Genomic DNA, 27,236 nt, shown 5'->3' on the forward strand with positions numbered 1-27,236 from the left:
CGCGGAATGTCCGAGCGTCGGCCCGTGACTGCGCGTTCCACTAGCGCGTGACTTTCGCCATTGCCGCCTAATGTCACTGTCACTGCCACGACCCATCCGGACATCAAGCCCTTCCTCGTCGCATCTCTCCTTTGATGCACTGCCAACTTGGTCGGATATGGCAGACTTTTCAGCCTGGGTAGAGCAGAACAAAGAGCTGTGGACACGCGTATACGATGAGGTCATCCAACCTGATCTGGAGAAAGAGTGGAAGAAGAGTTTGTATGTCCACTCGACGCGTCGGCAGTCGCTAAGCAAATGTTAGGGGAAGACAAGCACAAGAAAGAGTTAGAGCAGAGTACGCGTTCTGGTCCAATTCTGTTGACGCGTACTGACCAGGAGTAGAGGAAGAGAACCAACAGATACTATTCGAGCATCTAAACGATGAGATCTTGAAAACTGCTCGTCTTGCCAAGGAAAATGCGCAACTCAAGGAACAGCTCGAATCTGCCCATGAGACCCACCAGGATGCGTCTTGGACTGGCGCTCCGGGTGCGTCAGATGAACAATATCGCCGCCTAGCCGCCGAGAATGAACAGCTGAAGCAACAAGTCAAGGCGCTTCAAGAAGTAGCTCCTCCGTCGCCGGACCATGAAAATCTCACGGAAGGTAAAACGAATGCCTCGGAAGAGGAGCACCATGATCTCGCCGAGCGATTCAGCGAATTGACCAAAAAGTACCGTGACATGTCCCATAAGATCAAATACCTAGAGCGGAAGAATGCGACCGTTATGCAGAAGAACAAGGATATGAAGGAAAACGTGCGCGCATGGCAAGAGTACGCGGATAGACAAGCTGGAAAGCAAAAGGCAAAGAGCGAGGCTAGAGAGGATGGCAAGTCTCATGTAGCTGCTGTTCACCTTCTTCCTGAAGACCGGCCCCATATGCCCTCCAGTCCAGGCTCTGCAGTCACTGCTCGGACACATGGATCGCCTGTCAACCCGGAACGCTCTTCTCCTGCTGCCATGACTCCGCTTCCGCGGTCAGCCCTGGGAACGATGAATCGGTTGACATCCCCGACAACGGTCGGTGGGGGGGAAGTTCAGAGTCCGACCACGACCATCACTCCAAAGGCCAGCACTCGGCTGGCAGATGCTCAGCGACAACAGCAACATGATGAGGGCACCGGCCCGAGTGTCTCGTCACACTTTCAGCGCATCATATCGGACCACGAAGGCAACGGTTCAACAATTCCAAGCTCTAGTCAGACAACTGTAGATGAGTCCGAACAGCCAAGAGACATACTCGAGCAGGCCATGGACGCAGACGATGACGACGTTCCCGAATTCGTCTCCGAGCGATCGCTGAAACGAAAACGGGACCAGCCGTCAAAATCGAGATTCGAGATATATGCGGATCACTCCTCGGACGGCACGCCGGTGAAGCCTCATCGTGTGAAGGAAGAGCCACAGAGTAGTCCTCCAGTTTCCATCTTCACGATGACACGGACTGAGACGATGGATCTTGACGATCCCGCGCCTCATGGACTCAAAACGCCGCGCCAACCTCGAACGCGACTCTCGTATGACGCTGATACTGCCAAAACACCTCGTCAACATGGACAGAACGGCGCACCGCTTACGCGGGCCATCAAGAATGAGAACGTGAATGATGCTGATCGGCTTGGTCTTCGCGCTGAGATGGGCGATCCTCAACCTGTTGGAAGCATCCAAGCAAGGGCTGTCAGTGAACCAGCTGAGCCAACTCAAGCAGAGCATGCCGCGTTGAGAGCTCTCGATCCCAACGTAGTGAGCAGTGCTTCGGAGGAACCTCCAAACAAGCGCTCAAGACAAGCCCAAGCGTATCACCAAGCCAAACACAGCTTTCTCGCAGAGTCGGGCGAAACGCCGCCTCCAATAAACGACGATTCGCTAAGATTGCCGCCTAGCGCAGCTCGAGCACAGATGAATCAGAGGCTCCAAGCATTGAAGAACCACCAGACACCAGACAAGGCCTCACCAAAGACACCCAAGTCAGGACCGGTGAAAATCAAGACTGAGCAAGTGCCAACCCCGCCCGCAAGCTCGTTGCGGTCCACCTATACACCCTCCAGCAGCAAAGCGTCACGCAGGTCAAAGTCGAAAACGCGCTCGACGCCTCGCGAAGATCCGACGCCCGAAGGCCCAGTATGGACTATGAAGGCTCCAGAGACGCGCTCCAGTGCACGCAAGAACCGCATGCCGCCACCAAAAGAGAAAGAGCAGACCCGTCTCCGCGATAAGCCGGTAAGCGAGCTGGGCGTCAAGGACTTTAAGCCAAACCCAAAGTACAACCAAGGCTACAGCTACGCATTCTCGGAAACTGTGCGTAAGCGAGGAGATCGCATGTGTCTTCCTGGCTGCACGAACCCGCAATGCTGCGGCTCTACTTTCCGGACTTTTGCAGAGGTCCAAGCACCGCTTAGCGCGTCGCAAGAAGAGGAACTACTCGAGGACTACTTGGGCGATGCATACAGTACCATGCAGCTCACGCAAATGTCGTCCGAAGAGCGACAGGAACTCGTCTTGCAAGCCCGGACAAAGAAGCTGGCAAAGGACTCGGGGAAGCATCGCGAGGCGTATGAGCGACGGAGAACTCCGCCGGGCTTTTGGAGAGTCGACTTCCCGACTACGCAGGAACAGATGGAGGATAGGGAACGTGCGAAGGAGCAGGAGAAGGCGATTGTGCATGAGTGCTGGTTGGAAGCGCAGAGGAGGGGTGGGAAGTGGATATTTAGGGATGAGTAGGTGTGGGGAGTGGTGTTTTTACGGTACGAGATCCGTGGTTCGCAGGCGACACAACCATGGCATTACTTGGACGTATTTTCGATTGTGAATATAAATATCCGTCCTTGTCCCATCTGCTTTTCAGAACAGGAATCTTTTTTACTTTACAAGGCATCTTCTCTCCAAGATCAGAAAGCTACTTTTGCCCAAAAGAAAAAAGATTCAAAAATGTCCACCCCCACACGCGAAGTATTCCTCGCCGAATACATCACACCCGCCGCCGTCTCTCCAGAAGACTCTCCCTGTCCAATCTGCTACGAAGACTACGATGACACCACTACCACCACCACTACCTCGCACACCCCAGTCACTTTCTCCAGCCCCACGAGCTGCAACCACATCTTCGGACGGGAATGCATCGTCCACTGGCTCGACACACAAGCCGTGAATACCTGTCCGTGCTGCAGGTGCGAACTCTTTGTCGTCCCTGCCGCCGCCGCCGCATACGCAGATTCTGGATATGGCTCTGGCGAAGACTCGGAAAATGAATCTGAGTATGAAGATTGGGATTACGATCTTGACGACGACGAAGGATACGAAGAAGGAGACGGGGAAGACGAAGATTGGGAAGACGAAGATGATGATAGCGATGATGACGATGACGACAACACCCACATCATCCACATCCTCCAACCCACCATCAAACTCCCCATCCGCATCCTCCTCACCCTCCTCCACACAACCTGGTACAAAATCTGGCACCTAATGCACATCGTCATCACCAACATCGAACACACACACAAAACCAGCGCCGTCGCGCGTCTCGCCTTGCTCGCTCACAATAGATATCTACCGTCCACATCCGTACTACTCGGTTTCTTTCTGATGACCTTGACCGCGCTTCTCGGCGACGATGTTGCGGGGCTGTTGGATGAGCGGAGGGTGAGGGTGTTGGAGGGGTTGTTGGGGGATATGATGGAGTTTCAAAAGGGGCTTGTGGGGGCGCTGTGGATAGGCGCGGGGACGGGGATGGGGATAGGAACGAGACCGTGTGTGGGCGATGCGGTGCCACGGTTTCCGATGCATGATCGGATGTTGATAGATTCGTGGTTTTACAGGATGAAAGAAGGAATGGGGACATTACCGGTCGCGACGGGAAGACAGCGTCGGGCGGCAGAAGAGCAAGATTTGTAATTGCGTATTTGTGATTTGCATTTTTGTCATGATTTGTAAACTATAACAAGAAGTAAAATTTTTTAAAAAGGAGGTAACTCCATCCATCCAGCCAGCCAGCCAGCCTATCCTGTAAGCCTACTAAAAACATGCGGGTATATATAAATTCCAAACTCTCCCAACACCAAACACGCTTTTTTTCGCCCCAAAGCAAGAAAACAATCGAAACAGAAATATAACGTTGTACAAAAAATATCTCATCAAAACGTAAACAAAGTGTCCCTCCTCGTCTATCCCCTTAAGCTACCCTTTCTATACTTGTCGTCTTTCAGCGGCACCGGTGGTCGTTCGTCGACGTAATCTTGCGACGGCATGGCCGAGTCTTTTCGCACGCGTCTCGGGTCATAGATCGCGCTCGATAATATCGGCTCAGGTTTGTAAGTCGCGCTAGAGAGAGTGGGCTCCGGGGTATAAGTAGCGCTCGACAGCGTTGGTTCTGGTGTGTATGTTGCGCTGGATAGTATCGGCTCAGGAGTTGGTTCGGGCGAGTATGTCGTTGCGGGCAGCGTCTTATACGTATCCGCAGGTAGTGTATACATGAATTCGTCAATGGCGTCATCAATATCGTCGAGAAGGTTTTGTTGGTCCGATTGCGACGTCTCGGATGTCGATTTGCGGTCAAACGGTTGCTTTGGGTCAAAAGGAAAAGTGAATGAAATCGGTCGCTCTTCGGGTGTATACGAGATCCTCGGCGCGTACTCTGGGGTGCTCCAGTCTTGTGGTGGTGCTGGAGTGGTTGGGCTGAGCGGTAACAGAGATATCATTCGCTCCGAGTTCATGCGCTCGAGGTGTTGGTCCGACGGACTGCCAGGATATAACGATGCTGATCGCTCGCGTCGTTGCGAGAATCCGCCGTCGTATGTTGTCGCTGGCAGCAGGAAAGAGCTTGCCTCGGGAGCGGAGGACGAGACTTCCTTCTCTTCACGTACAAATGTGAACGATGTCGGCCGATCTTTCTCATTGAAGGGACTGTCGTTGGGATCGTTAAGTGTCGAGGAAGAAGAGAAGCCAGGAGATAGCACTGGGTCGCTTTGACTTCTCGTATGGGACACGAAGCGGGGCGAGGGAACCTTGAGGTATGTAGGAGAAGGCTGGTAGTCGTAGTCCGGTGGCGGCGCAATGAAAATGTCTCCGTGGCCCATTCGTTCACCGGGAGCGACATTCCGGAGTGCTTGTAGTCTCTCGTTCGCAAAGTTCGACTCCAGGATATGCGCTTTCTCGACCAGCTTGTCGACAAGCTTTCCATGTGAGTCCTTGAATGTCCTCTTGACAAAGCTCATTAGAAGTGCTGAGCAGGTCATCTTGACGTCTTCCCGAATGTACAGTCCGTGTCTTGGTGTCTTGAGTCCAGGTTCAATTGGAGGCTTTGGCTCGCCAGGCAATCTCCCTCCGACGGTCCACTTTCCTCGGATATCCAGACCGAGTGGCGCATACACGTGTGTGTTGAGACCTTCGGCTGTGTCGGTGAAACAAGCGTGATATGATACAGAACCTGTCGCTAGGCCGCCCGGTAGGTATGAGACCTTGTCTAGACGATGTTAGCACTGCATCGAGGTTGCGAATGCACAATACTCACCCTTGATGGTATACCACGTAGACCAGTACTCGTCTGTCGGCGCATAGCTTGGTGGCCTGCATTTGAACCGCTCCACGACGAGTGGGTTCAAGTCAATCATGGCAAGATGATCGCGGTACATGTCAAGCACACTCTTCCTTGTGATGCCAGCCGGCAACGGCGTAATGGTGGTGAAGACGGCTGTCCTCGGCATGATTGCAATCTCTGCTGAGGTGAGTCGTGCAAATAGATCTTCTCTGGATTGATGTTTCAAGGAATCGCTTGCGGATGCGATCAATGTTTAACGCGCGCGTGAAGCTGGAGAAGTGGGAAGAGAGAATGTTTGGACGGCAAAGCAGCGAGGGAAGATGTACTTGTTTCGCAGGCCATAAGAGGAAGATCCAGCCGTGAGTGATGACACACATCGTACATGTATCAGGCGTGCGCTCGAGCGTAGCTTCGAAAAGCCCCTGCATCCAGATTCGCGGAAGGTTTGGGAACGACAGCTCCCCGCCAAGCACCCCGCCAACAAGACGAGAAGGGCATCATTGCCGTTCTGGTCATGCCATGTAAATCGACTTCCCTGTCATGGTTGCTATATTCGGCCGGATGGCATCTGGCCGCTTTGTTTCTATGCTGGTCGCCGGAAGACAGAGTACGCTCATACTGGCAATGTCGTGGAAAACGTGCTGCCGAAAGCCGAGAAACGCGAGTAGAACGCTGTCAGACGGTGTCAGCCGAGACGGAAATGCGCTGGTTCTGTGACGAGCAGCAGTGGCGTGGTGTTGCAGGTGTCAAGACCCTGGAGCAGATCCGCCGCAGGTATGTTAGACGCTAGTGTTTGCGCTAGGCCGGATTCAGCAGTGGCAATGAACTATTGGGGATCGAAGAACGCATTGTTCTCTATGGACACGGCTTTGAACTACGAAGAACCAATTTTCGACGAAATGAAGATTTCACTGCTGGCTTTTCTCATGTTCGATCCGTAAAAACATTGATGCAACCACATCGAACATGACAGCCGCAGTCTGCCGTTCCAGGCATTTTACGTCTCTGTTGTGTTTCAGGACAGCTTCATCAGGCATACAACGCATTTTATAAGGCACCTCCAAAATCTCTTCCTCGGCAGCACTGCAACATGGCCAAGCGTTTCGAAACAGGCCTAGAATTTGCAATTGACCACGCGCGACCGACAGTCGGCATGCTAGGTCCTTATAACCAAGGCATCGCATACGGTTCTTGACAAATGGACGGTTAATGAGATTTGCCTGAACCCTGGAAAGACAACGGGAAGTTGTATTGCGACTACCGAGATACGGGATCGTGAGTGCCGATGTTCTCGCTGCTGTTGTTGATGGGATGCCTACTCTTGGTTGTCTCTGGACGAACAGGGGAGATGGCAAAAGCAGCAGGAGATGGGCTTGACTGTACACTCGATGAGCAGGAGATGATGCAATCACACAGTAGGTCTGCTGTCATTGAAACGAGTATCTGCAGAAACAACCACCAACAACACATCTCAAGCGTTAACAGGTAGCTGCGGCACATCACAGAGCTTATCCGTTGCTACACATGATCCGGCATTCAAAGGAAGAAGCTGCATTATGACTAAACCATTGCTCAAACCAAAGCAGGATATCCAACGCCGCACATCGCAATCATACCTGATGATCGCTGTTCATGTACCATCACAGCAAGCCTTCAATCAATATATACTGTCATCACAAACGCTCCAGCACACACCTCTCTTTCTATACACCCTCGTGCATAGCCACCTCCTTGTCCTTTGGCGCCCTGTTTACAAACCTCACACCACCACTCCTACCCTTGATAACGCCGATTGCGCCAAAGACAAACGTAACTGCCCACGCCAGCCACGACAGCGCACTAATCGCCGTACTCGCGCGAGCTACGTCGCATACCTGGATCGTAGCATTAGCACCAGGTCCATGCATCCGGTACGTACCAAAAGCAAAAGAAAGTGTACAACACAAGACTCACCATGCCAAAACATATCCTCCCACTCAGAAACACGGCCAATGCGACAAACCCACTGAACCAGAATAACATCGTCAAACCCTCCAGTCCAAGCAGCGCCCATTTTACAGTCGCGTTGTCTCGTGTGCTCTCAAACTTTGGTAGGAGTTGCAGGAGGAGGAGGGGGATGAGGGCGAGGAGGGACCATGAGGGCGCAAAGATGAGGTAGTTTATTTCGCTCGGTGAGGACTGGCGCCAGTGCGTTGACCACCATGATGATACTGAGAAGGGAGAGAATTAGATGGGGTGTAAGATGAGGGATAAGGGGCAACGACGTACCATATGCCATCAACCCGAGGACGACGACGGATAGAACGAATTGCACAGCGCGCACGGGGAGGACCCAGTTGATCGCCATTTCTGCTGTGATGTACGGTTCGTATCTTCTCTAGTTGACTGTTTCTGCTTCTCTGGTTTTGCTCCCCTGGAACCAGATGATGAGAGCGAGGTGTGTGGTATAGCGAATGTGTAGTGTAGTGTTGTCTAGCAAACCACAGCCGTGCTTGATATATTCCTTCGTCCTCGTAGCGTTCGTCTCAAAAAAAAAAGGGGGGGGGGAAGAAAAGAAGAATGCGACAACCAGGTCTCTATGCGTATCCGTAAACCAGGTATCAAAAGAGCGTCAAAGAAAAAAAACTCACTCAGGAACCCAAGGAAGGAAAAAGGGAAGCAAGAAAACTGAGGACACGAGGAAGATGAGCAAAACCGAGAAAAAGGGCAACAAGAAACCCAGACCAGGCACCCATCTATTTTGAACTCCAACGCCTCAGTAAGTACGACGCAGCAAGTAACACCCACCCACCTATTCGCCCACACAGCCTTGTAATATCCCCTTACTCTACCTAGGTATGACACCTTGCCCGCCGCAACAATGCAGCAAATCAACGGAAACCACGAGCCCGCGACCAACAACGTTATTTTAAAATGCTCCCTGGACTTTATGCAATAACAGAAAACACAGCATGCTGAGTGGTTGCAGAACACGTTTCGGAAGTGGGCAAAAGTGGATTCGCGGGTTGCGCATCTGCGACGTTTTATGCAGAACGAACAACAAACGAACCCTGGTTTTATCCGCGATCGCGAACATTCCCCCGCTGCGATCGCCTTCATTGATGTTATGTGGCGATGCGCGAGTGTGTAAACAGGTGAAGATGCATTCTAGAGAACAACTGTAGTTTTATTTTGCCAAAGCCCGCTCCAATCAACCGTTCCCCAAAGCTCAACCCTGGCAATGATTATCGCGATACAGTAGGCCTCCCCTGCCGGAAAAGCGATTTTACACTCTCGCCAAAGCCCGCTCCATCTACCAACACCTTCCCACTATATTGCAATCCCCAGCGTACCACTCACCATACCTCCCACCACCATCACCCAGCCTTCCAACCCTATAATTCCCTTCACCCAGCCAGCTAGCTAGCACCATACGCATCCCCACTCCCATACAAGCAACTCCATCATCATTCCAGCATCTGAACTGATCCCATCGTTTCCACACTAAAAAAGAATATAGTAACCGCAGAGTCCACCCGTTCAACCACAAAGCTAGGTACCTAGTAACACCGCAAGAAGTCAAAAATCCATTCAGCACCAACTACATTACTCCCATTAGTGCCCCTCCTCCATCGCAATGCAATGAACTATCATACACAAATCCGCTTCCTCCCTCCTACCTACCCATCCACCACACTCCCCTTTCTCCCCCACAGAAACCCAGCGCCTCGCTTCACCCTCAGAACGGCTTTTGAGTACCAGAACTGACCGAATCAAAGTGAGCATTCCAGCAAATCACCAAGACCCGTTTTCTGAACCAAAACCCGCTCCTCGAACTTCTTTCGCCGAAACATTCGCAGGAGAGGTAAGAGAGGGTGCAATATCCGAAAAGGGAATGGAAACGCAGAATCTATGTGTACAAATCGAAGAAAAGCAGTAGTAAAAAAGCAGTAGTAGAAATCAGAACGCAAATGAACCATGAAAAAAGTTATAAAAGAACATTCGCAATAAAAAAAAGCACCACTCCAGCATCCCCACCTCCGCCCAAGTAACGAACAAATCAAAAAAGATCAAGGCATTCTCAGCACATGACCCATCCATCGTTACTCTTCCCACCCTCTCTCTCTCTCTCTCTCTCTCAAGAACCACCCATGCCGATAAACTCCCCTACCCTCCCCATCCCCTCAACCCCTCGGACTAAAAGCACCATGAGAAGAAGACGGCATAGAAGGACCACTCGCCACCCTCGTCATCTCATTACACCGATTCACCAGCTGCGAAATCGCCCTCAACAACGGACTACCAGGCGTACTCTCATTCAACTGAATGTACGCCGCAGTCAGCCGCTGAATAACGACATCCATAATCTTGGGGATGATGTCACGAATCTCCGTGTCCTATAGCATATTCGTTAGCACAACCACAACAACGAAACAATCAGTAGAACGGGTCAAACAACTTACACTAGCATCCACACTCTGAAACACAGCACCAAGCCACACCAACCGCTCCCTCAAATTCCGATTCAACGACTCAGACACCACCGCGCCCGTCGACAGCGCCAGCAGCGGCGACACCTGGCGCAAGTACGCGGGGTCGCAGTGCACAAAGACGGCGTCGAAGAGTGCAGCGCTACGCGGAGACTGCAGCCACTGCATGGTACCTTGTTCGTAGTTGCCTTCAGACATGAGACGCGTAATCGACTCAATCTCGAGCTCCTCTTCCGTCTTCTGGCGCGGCGGTGGTGGCGGAGAGCGCGTGGCAGCTGCAGCAGCCTCTCCTCCGCGCTGAGGAGCGGGGACTTGGCGTGCTTCGAGAAGCTTAGCAACCTGGGACTGGAGCTCAGTCTGGGTGGCGGCCATAGTCTGGATGGTCTCTAGACATGTGTGTAGGGTCTCAGTCAGCGCGGCAATCTTAGCGGCGTCGTCGCGGCGCTGAGCATGGGCTTGTCGAAGCTCTGCGCCAATCTGTCGCTCGATAATGTTGGTCAGATTCGACATGGCCGGGTTAACGACTGTGGCAACGGAGGCAGCGACCATGGGCTCAAAGTTACCGCTGATCTTCTTCGCGACCTGGTCGGAGAGCGACTGGAACACTTGGGGTTGCTTAAAGGCCCGGGCGACTGCATCAGGAACTTCCTTGGACAACTGCTGCGCCAGGACGGATTTGAGGTTGGTGCTCAGGCCCTGTTCGAGGGTAGCAGTAGTCTTTGCCAGTACCTGAGGGAGTACAATGTTGCGGATGTTGTCTTCGACCATCTTCCCAATCACGCCCTCAACATTCTCGTTGAGCGTGCTAGAGACCATGCGCAGGACAGCCTGCTGGTTGGCGGCGTTTGTTGCGTTCAAGACGCGCTTGTCCTCATCGAAGCGCTTGTACATGACGTCCAGCTCGCGAGAGAAGCCCTTGGAGATCTCAGCCTGCACGACTTCCTCAAGCTTCTTGGCATCAAACTCTGCAGAGGCCGCAGGGGTGGGTGCAGCGCTCGATGGCTGGAAGTGCTTGCTGATGAGCTGCTTAGCCCACTCAGGCGCTTCGGTGGTGTCAACAGGCTTGGACTTGGCCGCCTCCTGCACAACAGGCGCCTCAGGTGGTGCCGGGGACTTGGACTGCGGGGTTGCCTGAGCAGCCTGCGCATAGGACGGAGGCATAGCCGGAGGCGCACGGGTAGGAAGAACAGTAGAAGCCACAGCGGATGGCGCTGCCGAGACTTGAGAAGCTGCCTCAGCGGCGGCAGAGCGCTTCTTCTTCTTCTTTTCAGACTTTTCACCACCGTTGATGATAGCTGCGCGAGCCGCGTCCTGCTTGCTCTCGACCTTTGCAAGGGTAGATGCACGCATAGCAGCTTCAGGGTTGACGGACTGCTTCGAGACGTTGCTGTTCTCCCTCTTCAGCGGCTCGCGAGCAGCAGATCGCTCAGAGACGGACTTGGGTGCAGTGTTGTCGCCGGCAGCAGAAGACTCGTCCGTGACAGGCTGCGGTGGCTTGAGCTGCGAGATGGTAATCACGCCCTCCTCCTCAGCTTCCTTGGGGTGCATGGGCTCGCCCTCCTTCTTCCAGCCAAGGTCGCTTCGGCGGATGCGCAGGACGCAGACACCCTTGGAATGCATGACGTACAGCTCGAAGAGCGCAGCATTGTCAGGGTCATCGACATCAGAAGGTCCAGCGGGCTCGTTGAGCATGTGCAGGCTCCTGATCTGCCCCTTGGAAGCGAAAGAATACTCCGTGATGCTTGTCATGATGGCAGTGGCGTTGACTGGAGGCAGAGGGTTCTGGCTCCTGTCGTTCTTATTCGCCAAACGGGAAATGTAGGCAGCCTGGCTCAGGGCTGGGAGGTTGTATCGCGGGCAAGAGACGTGGACGAAGAAGATGGAGTTCCTAGTGGGGTGGGCGACAGCCATGATGCCCGTCCGGGGGTGGAACGATACGCTGCAGATGGCGTCCGACTCGTTCTCGTGGGGTAGGTGGATCTCTTGCACGGCCTTGTTGAGACCGAGATCCCAGAGCTGGAATGCATGGTTCTGCTTCATACCCACCATGACATATCGCAGCGCAATACCCTTAGTATACGGCTTGTCTTTGTCAAAGAAGAAGACCGAAGTCGGCCACGACTTGGCGTTGGGCGTAGTAGTGTGGAACTCGAGCAGTGTCTCAGAGACCTCGACCTGGCGGGGTGGGCTGCGCGGGTTGCCCAGGTCAGGCTCGGTGAGGGTGCGAATGTCCCAGAAGCGCATGCGGCCAGCCTTGTCAAGTGACACGATGATGGTGTCGTCCTCGCTAAAGGTAAAGTCCTTGCCAGCCTTGCCAGTGAGGATCTTGAGAGAGCGCTCCTTGAGGTACTTTTCGGTGTGGCAGATGCGGCTCTTGCTGCGAGCATACTCGGCGGCAACCTTGGGGAAGACGATGTGGATGGACTTGCCCCGGCCGACAGCAAAGAACTCTGGGTGACGCGAAGACGGCTTCGCGCGAGTCTTGAGCTGGCCTCCAGATGTGTTATCATCTTGAGACGGCGACGGGGGAAGCATCAAGCCCTGAGAGTCGAGGTTCTCGCCGAACTGGTCCTCGCGAGCAGGGTCGAGAGAAGTCCAGAAGACGGTGCCGTTGACGCCGATTCCGAGGATGCTCTCGAGAGGCTCTGGGGAGTCGCCTGCCGAAGTGCAGAGGGCGATGTTGAAGATGCGCTCTTGGTGGTTCTCGAAAACCTGGCGGTAGTGGCCGTTCTCCTGGCGGATGATGCGGAAACCACCCTTCTTGACAAGGGCGTAGACGATAAAATTCCGGCTGGCAGAGACAAGGGAGCGGTCGATCTGGTCAAAGTCCTTCTTCAAGCGAGCAATGTCCATGAAGAGCTCGTTGGCGAAGTAGAGACGGCGGGGCGGCATCTGGTTGACCTGAATCGAGGCAAAGGCGCGCATGGGGAACCTGTAGACTATTACCGTCTGGTCCTCTCCCTTGGCGAGACTCTCCTCGGCTTCAGCCGTCTCCCAGTCTTCGGCAACATTATCCTGTGCAATCTCGGTGGCGACCTCCTTCAGGGCAGCTGCAATGGGCTTGGGCATGCTGGCCTCAATCTCCTTGGCCGTGCTGGGGTCGGCAAACACGTCCTTGATCTCAGTTGCAATCTCAGCCATGGCCTCCTGGACCTCTGCAACTTCCTCGGGCTTGGGGAGAGCGGCCTCGGCTTCAGCTTCGGCAAGCGCATCCTCAATCTGCTGGCCGACGTGCTCGCCCAGCTCGCTCACGGCCTCAGCCACAGTTTCGTGTGTATGGGCAGGAGCATCGTCGTGGGGAGCAGGCGCAGAAGCCTCGGGTGCGTTCTTCTTGAGGATCTCCATCTTGGGAGGAGGCGGCTTCGAGCCTTGCTGGGTGGGGGTGCGGTTGCGGGGACTGGCCGCTTCGAGCGTGTCGAAGGGGTTGACGTAGGTGAACTTGGGCGCGAGCGGGGCAGCGTCGGGAAAGACCTTGATGGGCGAGGCAGCGGCGCCTGGCGTGTGTGCAGCGGGGTCGGCAGAGACGTGCTCCTGCTCAGCGTCGGCGAGGTCCTGCGCGAGGTCGTCCACAACCGTCTCAGGCTTGTGGGACGCGACTGGCGGAGAACGCACGGCAGAGGCAGCGCGCGACGAGCGGACGCTGCCGCCAGACTGGGCCGGCTTGGGGTGGTTCAGCAGGCGCAGAAGGAGATCCTGCGGGTTCTGCTGGGGCGACGACTGCGCGGGGGCCGGAGCGCCCTGCGACGGCGTCCTGCTGCCCATGACGCTGGCCAGGTTCAGGTCGGGCGCCTGCGAGTGCTGCGACGAGTGCTGCGAGACGCGTCTCGACTGGCCGGCGCCGCCCTGCGAGTTGAAGCGGAGCAGGTTGAGCAGGTTGGTCGACTGCTGCTGCGGCGTCTGCTGCGACACGTGCTCGGGCGCGGGCGTGTTGGCCATGGACGAGCTGGGCGACATGATGGCAGACTGGTGGTGCGGCTGCGGGCCACCGAGCTGGGGCGAGAAGAGAGGCGACGAGACAGAGGGCGGTTGATAGCCCTGCTGCTGTTGCTGTTGTTGCTGCTGGTTGTTGCCAGACGCGCCACCATTAAGACGGGCAAACAGCTCCTGCAGGTCCGCCATGGTGAGAGAGACTAACTAGGCCAGATCTGCGTCACCGTTAGCAACGTGAGAGACGCGACTTCACCACTGCCCGTCATGGGCGCCGTGGCGACATGGACATGGACCGCCTACTTTACTCGGACCCAAAATTCAAGTGCGCGGCCGAAGCCCAGGTGAGGAAAGCGCGAAGCTGCAAGGGCCTAACAGGAATTGCTACGAAGAGAAGAGCTGACGAGCAGACTGGAAATGAGGGCGCCGGGCTGCGATGATGCGCAGATGTCAATTGGCGATGCAAGAGGAAGGGCGACAGCTCGACATGATATCAGTTGGCGCCGCCTCCCAGCTAGGCTAGCGCGCATGGCGGTGGAGCAGCGCTGACACTCACACATCATGACTTGACCCATGCCATGCCATGCCATGGCCATGTCGCCACGTCTGTCACCTCAACCAAGCCGACGTGAGCTGTTCACACACGACGACTTGCATCCAACCCATCTTGCGCACTGCTCGTGTCCTGCTCACATTGGATTGATTCCCTACGATGCGTGCATGAGAGTGCGCACCGAAGATGCACGCTCATAGAACAAAAAATAAAACTTCCCTTCATTAAAGAAGAGCCAATTACACAGATTACCCTTCGATGCTCAATGTACCCTTGGAAACCACCACCCGTCTCCCAAGAAGAAGGAAAATATAGTACAAACAGAAGCCACGTCGAAGCTGAACCACCATCCTACTTGGGGCAATCGCCATAACCCGGCTGGCACCCCAGCATCTTCATACAGTACAACAGGCTCCACCCACATGTTCCAGATCGGCTGCAGCAGTTACCAAACCTCGAGCCCTTGCACGTCGAATTGCTGCGCGCACCACACTGGCGGTCTGTGCTAACCTTCAACGCAGCCGCCGATGACGTAGCCGCTGGAGCAGCCGAAGTGCGTGTGCTGGTCGTTCCAGCGCGAGTGCTGGTCGAGGTAGAAGTAGTAGCCGGACGGGTAGAAGTCGTTACAGGACGAGTTGAGGTAGTAGCAGGACGAGTAGATGTCGTAACCGGGCGCGTAGAAGTAGTTACAGGACGAGTGGATGTGCTAAGGCTAGTAGGCCGTGCACTCGAGCTCGTCGCCGTCGTAGGCACAGGCGCCGCACTCGACGCCGCCGGAGAGGAAGAAGATGAAGATGAAGCAGCAGACGATAGGGCGCCTAAACGTTGGATGCACGGAGTCAGACTACCATCTCACAGTGTTTCTACAAGACAAGACATGACTAACCTGAAGATGGAGCGTTGGAGCTACCGCAGTTACCGAAACCAGGCTGGCAGCCGGTTCCGCAGTGGCCCGCGGTGTTGCCACAGAAATTGTATTGAGAGCAGCATTCGCCTTCGGCGAAACCTGTGTAGTTGAAGATGGTTAGTCAAGCTCATTCCTGTCACCATTACTTGCGGTTCTTACCGAGACAGGTGAAGCCAGATGCAGCTCCGCAGGTAGCATCAGGCGAGGTTGCGGTGGGAGTAGATACAGGTCCGCTGGAAGTACCACTGCTGGCACCACTCGGTGCCGGTGTTGCGGTAGGTGTTGAGAAGGAAGCAGAGGTTGCTACACGGCCGCTCGACGCATCGCGGTACCAGTTTGCTTCTGGCTCGCCGAGACACTCGCCGAGGGTGACGAGCCTGTAGCCCTTTGCCGTCATGGTATCGAGCATGTAGCCAGTCAGGTTCTGTGCCGTCTGCTGGTGGATGTCGTGCGCGATGACATGGAAAGCGTCGACTTGGGCGTTGCTGGGATTGATGGCGTTGGCCACCCGGTCTTTGGCATTCTGGACAGTCTCGGGCGTGATGTTGTTATAGTCGTCAGTGTCCAGGTCAAAGTACGACACGACGTATCCCAGGTCCGCGAGATCTTGCTGGCAGCCTGATGCGGCTGTGCAAGAGGAGTAAGGCGGGCGCATGTAGGTGGGGAATCTTCCCAAGATGTTGGCAAGTGCCATCTAGAGTCTCGGCTTAGTATCATCTATGCATGTGCTTCGACTGCGCTGTCATACCTCGAGCTTGACCATCTGGTCGTAGCGTTGTTCCCGGGTGATGGCGCTGAGATCTTGATGCGACCAAGTGTGACTTGCAACTTGGTGTCCTTCAGCAATCATCCGCTGAATAATAGCAGGCCATGGCTGGCCCGCATCGTCAATCGCGCCCTTGCCAATGTTGATTCCAGTGACAAAGAAAGTCGCCTTTGCTCCATAAGCCGCAAATTGATCGAGTACTCCTGAGGTGTAGATATAAGGACCATCGTCGTACGTAATAGCAATCATGTTTGGCTCAGTGCAGTCGTAGATACCCTCTCCACCATAGGGTTGGTTGCCGAGCCTAGGACGAGGAATCTCACGGGTGCTGCCTCCAGCCGGGATCCGATTGGCATCGCAGCCTGGGCCATATTGGAACTGGCAGTCGGGCGCCTCGCAGTAATCACCTGGGCAAAATCAGCTTCCATCTTTCGAGGTTGTTGTACGCGAGCATCTTACTTCCTTGGCCACAGTAACCTGCTATGGAGCAGCAGAATCCCGCATCGCAGCTAGCACCACCCTGGTCCGCTCCGCATCGACCATTGTTGCCGCCCTGACGCGCTGCCAAACGGTGCTCGGGTGCTGCAATACGTGCATGTCCACCAAGAATGTTCCTAGCCTTGAGTTTCCCAACATCTCTCTGTCCCATGCCAATGATCTTCGGAACAGGAAAGTCGCCATGGGCAGCCACAATAGGCGCGATGAGGCCTGCAGCACAAAGTCCGGAGAAACGCATTATGATAATTCGGTATGAATGAGTATGTGAAACGAGTGTGAGATCAAAATAAAGGCTTGATCGACCAAAATTAAGTCTGATAAAGGTAAAGACGACAACTGCAAAGGAATGAGCAAGCTGCGCTTTTCAACGTATAAAGTGGAAAACGATGTAGCAAGAAGAAGAGAAGGGCATGGGTGCTAACATATATAAGAGGCGACGACTAGTCACATGCCCAGAGATTGGAATAGAACGAGGGAGACGCCTATTGTGCTTGGCCATCGACGGGTCAGCCGCCGCGCGTGTCAGATTTGGTCGAGGCTTACACTGAGACTGCGATACAGGAGGCAGCCGGCTAGCGTGGAGTTTACCATCTATGTCATCATGGAAATTAGCATGTAAGCTGTTGATACTTCATCCAGGTGAGGTTCTGACAGCGTCCCCGGGAACACTCGGGCGCACGCAGACATGTTCATGCTCTTTTGTTCTCTGACTGCGAACACAACCCAGCTCGCGACTCGTGTCATGGCTCGACGTGACGAAGAAGCATGTTAACCTCGGTGGCTTTGTGGCGGTCGTGAGCCAAGCCATACCCCTGGATCACTTCCAAAAAGGGTGCGTAGATCTGCATTAGCGCCCGAGATTCGCGTAGAAAGATCCGAAGTCCCAGGTTTGGGGGTCAGGTCCAGACTTTTTACTCCAGACTCTTGAAATAGCTCGCCGAGCTGGTACAACACACTGGGGTATGCGGTTCCGCACTCGAAGTTACTGCGCCCATCGAGTTACTCGATACTTGGGATATCGCGGCCGGCTTCATCACCGCATTGGATGTTGGCGCGGTCATGATAGGTGATCAAGCTGACAGCTGCGGTGTAATATGTGCTTGGCATGTTGCAGCCGGGAAAAACTTCGGCGCCGTTGTCTCGAGACCCGATCGTTGGGCTCAGGTGTGCTGGTACGCGGTTGCCCGCGGTTTACCCAGAGCTTACTACTAAGTTCTTTTTCACGGGGTCTGCGGAAGCAGAAAAAGTAGCGGCGGTACCATGCGCTGGGGTCCATGGTTCGTTGCGTCGGAGTTTGTTGTGTTGTAGAAAAGGTTATCAAGATCGGGACGGACGTTGCGCAACGTGCGTCCCGCGGTCGTTATGTCATCGCGCAATCACCAATGAGCGAGGGTGCCGAGAGCGTCGTCGCGTCTCGGTGAAATGAGATCACTTTCTTTCCCCCGCTTCGAATTATTGAGAACCATCATTCTTCTCGCTAGGCTTCGTGCTTCCGCTACGCCAGATGGAACGGCACGGCAGGAATACCAGACATCCTCGCATTTTCACATCTGCAAGACCTCCGGTCTACGGAACACACGTCAGCGACGACTACGTAGGCAATTTTGTCACAAGGATTGCAGCTTATATGTGATTCTTCATGTTCAATCATCGATCGTACCAAGAACCTAAAGGTTTTGTTTACTAGGATACGTCTATTGAGGAATTTTGACAACTGCGGAGAGACGGGTGGCGATGTGTGCGTTTGACAATCTCCCGGCTTCTCTGGAAATATCTCCCGCAGCTGACAGTCTTGTTGAGGTAGAATCCTCTCTTCTCTTCTGAGCGTTATCGTACCACAGTCCTCGTTAACTTGGGGGTACTTGGTGCTTGCAAAGACTTCTGGCAAATACAAACCGTATCACTGCTTGGTATAGATTCGACTTGTTAACTGGCCACTACACCAGATCTGTAGCAGTTGAAGATATAGTCCATCGAAGCTTTGTCATCTTCGTGGCCGACTTACTGCAATGACTAATCCCGCGATCGATGCCTTGGCCCGTTACAGGTGAGTGCTAGCCTAGGTGGCAAAAGCCAAGTGAGATGATGCAGGTAGATTGCGTGGTCGAGTTCTGGTGACAGGACGAAGACGCAGGCTGCCTAGATAGACTATACTTCTTCCTGTATTGGAGGTTATTTGCAGTGACAAATATAAGAGACAAAAACCCCATTTGAGGCTCAAGACGTAGACAACTCGTAACAAGAGAAACACGCTCGGTCAGTTCTTTACTTGTAGCTTAGCACCGTAATGTTCGATCTAGTGCTACTGCAAGTAGATTCTACACTCGTATTCGCTCGTTGCCCTGTAGAAGTAGCAGTGTTCCATTCTGGGGATATGTCCATCGGCGCCATCCAGAAAAACTCTTTTGCTGAAATGGAATCCTTTCTTGATCCAAGTTTCCCTGGTTGGTTCCGCGAGAGAGTATTTTGGTGCTTGCATAGTACGCATCTCGTTGAAGTTAGTGTTCTCTGCCTGTAACGCCACCAGGTAGTGTGCACGGAGCACTTCGACGGCCATACACCAAAAAGTTCAACCCAACCACCACGCAGAGCAGCACAACACCACGATAACCACGACACCGACGGGAGCAAAAAGCTGGACTTGCAGGGAATCGAACCCTGGACCACTCCCAAGCTGCTCCTGTGCGTTTTACTGCTCAGGAGGTAATGCTAAGGGAGTATTATACCACTAAACCACAAGCCCGATTTCCAGTTGGAGCTGGATGCTGTTGATGAAAACTTCGAAGCGTGGCAACATAACAGTCCCAGTGAAAAAAAAAACAATCGAAAGAACTGGTGTTGGGCAGTGGATTGCATGGAACCAACTTTCAAGGGTGGAGACGAGCATCGTTCCAGACCACCCACCATCCGTCCGAGATTTCAGGGTCTCCACGAACACCAAGGTGTCTTTGTAAGCTCTCCCTACGAGCAATGCTTCATGCATATATCTATTCAATGTATGACGATGGCTAATATACTGACGCACAAGAACCACTCCTGTGACGCCATCCAATCTAAATCTAAATCGCCACTCCCACGGCACCAACTCTCTCAACCAACTCATGCCACCTGTTCATGCCGAGGCATCGAATATTACCACGTGTGCGATCGCTCGGCTACGCACTGCTTCCACGCCAGGTTAGCTGCAGGTGTTAGGCGGAGATCAGGGCTGCATGAGGCCTGTCAAGCGACACTTCCCCTTCCAATGACGTCTCTGCATACCACGCAAAGTACTCCCAATCACACCTGGCTCCAAAGCTCATCGCAGCGCAACCACGGCGTGAGGGGCAGAGTGCTCCAGGCCCTCGCTGCACACAAACCCCATAGCAAACTCGTCCCTTACTCTCCTTCAGCGCGACCCACACTGGGAAGGAAGCAACGGTGAAGCTAGACCGCATTTCGCTTAGACTAGCGCAAGCACAACCCCCCCAAACTGAAAATATGAGTTTTGTGCCCCTCGCTCTCTCTCCAACAATCTCAAACCCCTCAGCTTCCGATATCTCAATCAATTGGTGGTGTGCGACTCTTTGACCAACTCTTCAGAAGACAGCAATCTTCTAACGTCACTCCCTTGGACTTTTGATACTTCGGTAAGAGCGAAGCCGCCCTGTTTGCGCATATGTCACGGCTAACATTACTAGGTCTCTTCCTAAAAACTCTACCAAAATGGACTCTTACCAAGCACCTGCTGCTGGCGCCGGTGGCCGTGGCTGCTACAACTGTAAGTTGATACCATGGGACTATGCCGCGACACGGTCCGAATGCGGCCCCGCTTGATATACGATGGCGAGATGGCACTGTTTCTCAGGGTCCAGCAAAGTCCAGAAGCATATGCGAGCGCGGCACGCCCTACGATCTCGGCATCACGACATCACCACAAACACTTCACTAACAAGACACAGGCGGAGACTCGTCTCACCGCGCTGCCGAGTGCCCCACCAAGGGTACCCCAACCTGCTACAACTGCGGCGAGAAGGGCCACGTTAGCCGTGAGTGCACTTCTCCCCAGGCTGAGAAGACCTGCTACCGCTGCGGTGGCACCGGCCACATCTCGCGCGAGTGCACCAAGGACGGCGGCGCCCAGATGGGTGGCCGTGGCGGCGGCAGCCAAGAGTGCTACAAGTGTGGTCAGGTCGGTCACATTGCCCGCAACTGCTCCCAGGGCGGCGGCTACGGCGGTGCTGCTGGCGGATACGGTGGTGGCCGTGGAGGCTACGGTGGTGGTGCCGGTGGCTACGGCGGTGCCCGCCAGACCACCTGCTACTCGTGCGGTGGTTTCGGTCACATGAGCCGTGACTGCACCCAGGGCCAGAAGTGCTACAACTGTAAGTTTGGAACCATGACATCTAGCAGGATGACGACTAACTCTTTCAGGCGGCGAGGTCGGCCATCTGTCGCGCGACTGCCCCCAGGAGACTTCATCTGAGCGCGTGTGCTACCGCTGCAAGCAGCCCGGCCACGTCCAGAGCGCCTGCCCCAACTAGGGTGTTCGAGACGGCGTCGATGTTTTGATCTGGAACGAGTTTGGACGGACGGCGGCGCTTCGTCGGAAGCAACGCCGGTCCTTGGGCCCACGATGTGACGAACCATCGACATGATTACGATTTCTTTTCTTGTACATTTTCATTCAGCGGCTCGCTGCCGTTTTTCGACGCTTCACGAAAAGCACATCGTCGCCCGGGCATGATTGGACGGCCTTTTCCCGATTTTTGGCTAGTGTTTACTGTCAGAGAGAGAGTTGGTTATGGGAAAAGTCTTGATCCAGGAAGAGCGTTTGGTGGGAGATACAATGTGCGTGGATGGGAGAGCGGATGCTTGATGCGAGCAATGAATGAAGCGGTTGCGAGGTCTGGACGGAGGACTGCGACTGCAGGAGAGCGAGGTGTTCTCAATTGGCGGATGACTGGCCTCGTGGTTTGCGCATAGCAGCCCGGGGCTGGCTGAGGTTGAATGAAGAAACCGGAAAAGTCCCCACGATTGGGTGGGCTCTTCACCTTTATACTGCGCCGTTTTCATGCACCGTGATGGACGTGCGCTAAACTAATTTGTGGGCATGTGGGATGGTGCCATGGTGTCATGCGGTACTCATGGGTGGGTGGTAACTGTGTGTCATGCAGTAGTCATGGGTGATGATGGTGCTGCCATGACGGCAGAGAGAGAGTGTGAAGATGAGTGAGCACCGATGAATTTGCACCAAGTACTACTTGTCCAATGTAAGTTGTGTGGTAGCTGGGTGCGAATTCGAGGGGAGGTGCCAAGACGTTGTGCCTCCCGCGCGTTCGTTTACCGTTGACATCCCGCCTGAACCTGAACCCAAACAACCCATCGCCAGCGCCCCCACGATTCAACCGCGACAACACCGACGCGTCGCCCACAACAACGCGCGCATTCACTCCTTGCGAACGAGTCGTCCGAACATGGCGCCCACAAAGAAACGCGAAGCGCGCGAAAACAATTACTACAACGTTGGCGTGCAGGGAAGGTGGGCACTGAAGTGCTCCCGGCGTGCGCGTAAACAATAATTAACACTGCGCAGGAAAACGGGCATCACACTCGAAGACAAGGGCATCTACGACGAACATGGCCTCGAACCAGTCTCGGGCATCTTCTCGTCGCCAGAGCGGTCCCCGCCCAAGCGTGGAGAAGATGCGACGGGCTCAGGGCCAATGGAAATACAAAACAGTGCGTATACAACATAGTTGTCGCGAGAGCGCGCCCTCACACATGCCACAGGTTCCATGCCCGATCTCATGACATCCCACCAAATCCTGCGCAACAGCCGAACAAACCTCCCTCCGCCCCGATCGCGCTCGCCCAAGAAGACAAACCTCGGATCCTCGCCGCGAAGACAGTCGTCAATGGCGCTGCGTAGCTCGCTTCCCCCGTCCAGCCCTGTGCGCGACTCTTCACAGCCCATTGCGCGACGCCTCGACTTTGAACAGGATGAATCTAGCCTGCAGGAAACGCCGGCGCTGAGCGGATCTGGCGCGCGACGTGGGGCGAGGCGATCAGACGTGTACGATGTACCCGAAGATGAGTCGCCGGCGCCAGACCCAAGTGCGGTTTTTGAAGAGAGCATACAGGAAGAGATTGCGAACGAGTCGGGCGCACTTCCCGAGGAGAGTTTCTTCGGACAAGTAGGCGACGACAGCATGACCGACGGCGAGGCAGTTGAGGAACTAGAGATTGAAGAGGTGCAAGAAGAGTCTGAGATTGTGTCAGAACCCCCGAAAGAGACGGCCAAGAGAGGCAGGAAACGCAAGAGCGATGTTGCGCAAGGCTCAGAGGGCGAGCAGGAAGCAGCAGAGCAGCCGCGCAAACGGGGTCGCCCTTTTAAGGAAACCTCGGGAGCACAGAAGAGCAGCAAGAATGCGTCTGCACCAGCGACAGAGCGCCGGCGGTCGCAGCACGTGTCTGATGTTAGCGAAATGGAGGCGCCTATCGATGACTCGGTGGATCAGTCTGAGCAGGTCGAGGAGCAGATCCAGGAAGCACCTGTCGCACCGAAACGACGGGGGCGGCCACCCAAGGTACAACAGAATGCTGAGCGAGAAGAGAGCATCGTGGAAGCGCCAGTTGAAGATGTAGGCGATCAATCCGAACAGATTAACGAAGCGCCTGCACCGAAGAAGCGAGAACGGACAGCAAAAGTACAACCAAATGGCGACAACGCGTCAGCATCGGCATCGGCATCAGCCAAACCGGCCAAGAGCGCGCCTGTAGCAGACAAGTCTGATTCAGAATTCGCGAGACCTGAGAAACCCCGGGGTAGACGACCAAAAGCCAATACCGACTCGACCAAATCAACAGCAGCCCCAAAACCTCCAAAGGAAAAGTCAAAAGAGAAGACGCCGCAGGCAGCAACAGACAACGAAGAAGCCGCTGGTAAACTAGTAGACGTCTACGGCAACCCTCTGAGCAAAAAGGATATCGACCAGATATCCGCGACATCAGGCGGATCGCGCTTCGGCCGCGGCCGCCACCTATCCGTCTTTCGTGAAATGGATCCGGAGAATGTTGCGCGCGTGGGTCGGACGGGGCGGCATCGTGTTGCGCCGATTGATTTTTGGAAAAACGATCATATTAGCTATGAGCCGGATGGGAGTATGAGTAGTATTGTCAAGAGCCAGGTTGTGGAGGAGGAGAGGAGGAGAGTGGGCAGGAAGGCGTACAAGGGGAAGGGGAAGAAGAAGATGGTGGCCGTCGAGGAAGAGGAGGAGATTGAACTTGATCCGTGGGAGGAGGAGGGGACGCTTGTGGGTAACTTTCGTGGATTTGATCCGGTGGGTGAGGTTGCGAGTGGGGAGATTGTGGAAGATGGTATGTTTGACTCTGTCTCGTTTTCCTATCTACGGCCTTCTCTTCACACGTTCTTCATTTTACTAACTACATAACCTTGTAGCAATCGCATGGACACAAAAGGGCGTGCAACCGCGCGACGTGGGCGACGGCGGTTTCAAATACGCAAAAATCGGATCTGTCGGCAACTTCTTCAACTGGGGACTTATTGAACTCGGTCCCGATCAGATGAAGCGGACAAAGAACTCGAGGTACATGCACATGATTTTCAATGTGCAGAGCGGGACGGTCGAGGTGCGGATGCATGAGAATGAGTTTGTGGTGCACAAGATGGGAGTTTGGCAGGTGCCGAGAGGTATGTTTTGCGCTTTCTCTATCTCTCTCTTGTCTTTTCTCGTTTTCTTTCGAGTGTTTGGATACTCTCGCTGTCTATCTTCCTTGTATGCGTTCTCACTGTCACTTCGTCCATCCCCCCTCCCTTCTCCTTACTCGCTTCCTCTCCCTCCAATCCTTGTACGACAGCCGTTACATTATGCTCGACGCCAGACGGGCACACAATCGGGTGTTCGCGTCCCTGTACCCCCCTTCTATCCCCCTTCTTTCCGCATACCACAACTTCCGCGTCGGTCGCTGCTGTGTACTCCTGCGCTGGAACGTCGCGCAACCCCCGAGAGAAACCAGGGGCAAGCGAGTTTCTCGCCATGCAACATTGTTGCAAGCGAACACCGGTTTCGCGTCAGCCCGCATATGACTTGCAGCAGCAGCAGCACATGTTGTGTAACACTTGACGCCCTCCAGGCGCGCTTATGTTCGTGTTGACAGAACGGGGTGCAGCACCAACATGCATTGTCGTTCGTTCGCTTCCGTCTCTGGCGGTTACGGCGCACACCCTCTCTCTTCTTCTCTCTCTCTTCCCGGCTTCCCCAGTTATCTATTTCGTATCCGGCGTCTGGTTCCCTCCCCTTGTTTCATTTCTCTCTCTCAGCCAACCATGTATCACCGTTTATCGCGTGGCGCGTTCCGTTTGTCTCCATGGCGTGTACGCGTTCTTATTGGTTGCATGCACACATTTCGTTCTTTTTTCCTTTAAGCGAATTGAGCAAGCACAGACACAAGACACAAGAAGCTAACACATGGCTATGACGATCAGGTAATACGTATTCCATCAAGAATATCGGCAGCGGGACGGCTCGTATCTTCTTCTCGCAGGCGAGGGAACTACATGTTGAAGATGCGGCGGAATGAGAAGATGCCAAAGCAGATCAGAGCAGAGGCCTATGGTTGGAATGATGGAAAAGTAGTAGCGGTGTGTGTGTATGGAATGGAAACATTGTAGCGGTCAAACGTAAACATGCATATGGGTCTTGATGGTCATTCGTTCCTGCTTCGTTTTTTTCTTTTCTTCCTCGGCATGTTCGTGCCTCCTGCCCCGGCTCAGCAGGCTAGAGGGCGTGTTGGTTGACGTGTTCGCGCTGCCGCCACGGTGGAGATGGTGTGTGTGTGGGGCGCAGCAACTGTGTCTGTCGGCTTTCTCTGGACCTGTTGTTTGTAAGCATCCTTTATGTTTAGTCAAAGGTGGAGAAACTGATCGTGTCTCGTCTATCTTTCCCTTGCTCTCTTTCTTCCTTCCTTCTTTGGCAGTGGAGACGTCGTTCTTAGAACCGACCGTATGTACATGCCCCCGCCCCTCTTTCTCTCTCCCCGCGTGTCGCGCGTAGAAATATTTTGGAAGTGGATACGAGGCGAAGATAAAAGGGTGGATTGATGATGCGAGGCAAGCGGGTGAAGCGCGGTTGCCTCTGCTCACGATGGACTGGAAGGGTACGTGCAGATCAGACGATGGCAATGGCATGGCATGGCATATGCAGGGTAAGTGGAGTGAGTGGTAATCTGGAAAATGTTTACACGGTTATGATTACAAAATCCGATAACGACATGTGTACATGTGTGTCTTGTTCGATCTGTTGCAACGATGTAGAATGTATACATGCATGCATGCATTTCCCGATTCAGAGCCGTGCTACTTCTTCCCGCATGGAGAACAATCTATCGAACGTATCTTTTTTGTAATCGTTGTCTGCGTCTCTTAGGCCCGGTACTGCAGCGTTCCGCATCTATCACCTTGTGTTCTTTTCTTATTCCGAGAGCCGACCGAACGCAGGTTCACCGCTTGTCTGCCGGGTGTCTTTTTTTTTCCTTATCTCATGTAAGTGTTCTTGTTGTGGTAAGCTGTGAGTTGCCGGGCGGGTATGCATTGGTGGTTGGTGGAGTCTGCAGGACCGTTGTGGTACGAACTGCGGTCCTGGGTTGCGTTAGTGAATGTTTTGCAACTGGTTGACTCGCTGATGTCTTGGATATGTATGGTATAGAAGGTGAGTCGATGTGCAGATGCAGTGATATTCGGGATGTAGCTAGAGGCGCAGCTGAGACTACCTAGGTAGGGCTTTGGTGATTGGGAAGTGCATGCTTGATGCACGCATTACTGAGTCTTCCGTTTCTAACTGATGGTTGCTTGTGAGACATGAAGTTCACCATCCAGGTCATCATCCAGTTGTCATTCACAGCATGTCGTGAGAGCTGATGACGACATCACCCATTCTGAAAGCACCCAACGTACATCTCTCAATACTTATGTCCAGCCTCGTTTGAACATACAATCACAACTACAAAGGTGTCACCACAGCAAACTCGCTTACTCTTGTGCCACTCAGCTCGCAACCACATGTACCGAAACCACGCCATCCAATCTGCGTGCTGTTGCACAAAGTGATTGGTTACCACTGCATCCCGTCTTACACACGCCCACGCACTCGCATCTGATCGCATTGCCTCGTGCAACATTTCTGCAACACGTAACAGCTAATTAGTAAACCTCGCTTCTAAGCCTCATGTACCAACCAGACCACAGCATGGTTCAGTAAACAACAGCAAAGACCAAGACCATGAAGCAGCCACTTTACTTCTCCGCCTCTTCACCACCCCCATTGGATATGCGTGTACATTGCATACACCTCGCAGGCCTATAACCTTGGCTTTTCCATTCCAGCCGCAGCTGAGCTGATAGATACCATCGTATCCAGCGGTGTGCCCACACTGCGTGTTCACCACTCATTCCTCCTCTTCTCTCTTGTCTAGCAAGTCCATGTCAAACTTACTTTACTACACCTGAAAGCCACGTCGTGCGTCTATCCATAAACA

The 27,236-nt window shown here is 54.0% G+C and overlaps 5 protein-coding genes across 5 annotated transcripts; 2 read left to right on the forward strand and 3 right to left on the reverse strand.

Annotated features, from left to right (window-relative positions):
• Positions 1-70: 70 nt before the first annotated feature.
• ACET3X_005666 (uncharacterized protein) lies at positions 71-2,825 on the forward strand (the record flags this gene model as incomplete). The annotated part of the gene is made up of 3 exons (XM_069452160.1): positions 71-257; positions 305-337; positions 385-2,825. 3 exons carry the CDS (start codon positions 71-73, stop codon positions 2,763-2,765), a joined length of 2,601 nt encoding a protein of 866 aa, XP_069306026.1. The 3' UTR covers positions 2,766-2,825.
• Positions 2,826-3,946: 1,121 nt separating this feature from the next.
• Positions 3,947-6,312, reverse strand: ACET3X_005667 (uncharacterized protein). Its single transcript, XM_069452171.1, has 2 exons — positions 5,554-6,312; positions 3,947-5,505 (listed from the first exon to the last, which is right to left on the reverse strand). The coding sequence occupies exons 1-2, from the start codon at positions 5,744-5,746 to the stop codon at positions 4,208-4,210; spliced, it is 1,491 nt and encodes a 496-aa protein (XP_069306027.1). The 5' UTR covers positions 5,747-6,312; the 3' UTR covers positions 3,947-4,207.
• Positions 6,313-7,129: 817 nt separating this feature from the next.
• ACET3X_005668 (uncharacterized protein) lies at positions 7,130-8,277 on the reverse strand. Its single transcript, XM_069452182.1, has 3 exons — positions 7,849-8,277; positions 7,534-7,790; positions 7,130-7,454 (listed from the first exon to the last, which is right to left on the reverse strand). The coding sequence occupies exons 1-3, from the start codon at positions 7,925-7,927 to the stop codon at positions 7,284-7,286; spliced, it is 507 nt and encodes a 168-aa protein (XP_069306028.1). The 5' UTR covers positions 7,928-8,277; the 3' UTR covers positions 7,130-7,283.
• Positions 8,278-9,157: 880 nt separating this feature from the next.
• Positions 9,158-14,424, reverse strand: ACET3X_005669 (uncharacterized protein). Its single transcript, XM_069452194.1, has 3 exons — positions 14,280-14,424; positions 10,023-14,194; positions 9,158-9,956 (listed from the first exon to the last, which is right to left on the reverse strand). Exons 2-3 carry the CDS (start codon positions 14,166-14,168, stop codon positions 9,744-9,746), a joined length of 4,359 nt encoding a protein of 1,452 aa, XP_069306029.1. The 5' UTR covers positions 14,169-14,194; positions 14,280-14,424; the 3' UTR covers positions 9,158-9,743.
• Positions 14,425-22,066: 7,642 nt separating this feature from the next.
• Positions 22,067-25,346, forward strand: ACET3X_005670 (uncharacterized protein). The gene is made up of 5 exons (XM_069452215.1): positions 22,067-22,221; positions 22,276-22,421; positions 22,473-24,059; positions 24,142-24,393; positions 25,189-25,346. The coding sequence occupies exons 1-5, from the start codon at positions 22,157-22,159 to the stop codon at positions 25,281-25,283; spliced, it is 2,145 nt and encodes a 714-aa protein (XP_069306030.1). The 5' UTR covers positions 22,067-22,156; the 3' UTR covers positions 25,284-25,346.
• Positions 25,347-27,236: the final 1,890 nt, after the last annotated feature.

Source organism: Alternaria dauci, chromosome 5, assembly GCF_042100115.1.
Source record: "Alternaria dauci strain A2016 chromosome 5, whole genome shotgun sequence".
NCBI lineage: Eukaryota > Fungi > Ascomycota > Dothideomycetes > Pleosporales > Pleosporaceae > Alternaria > Alternaria dauci.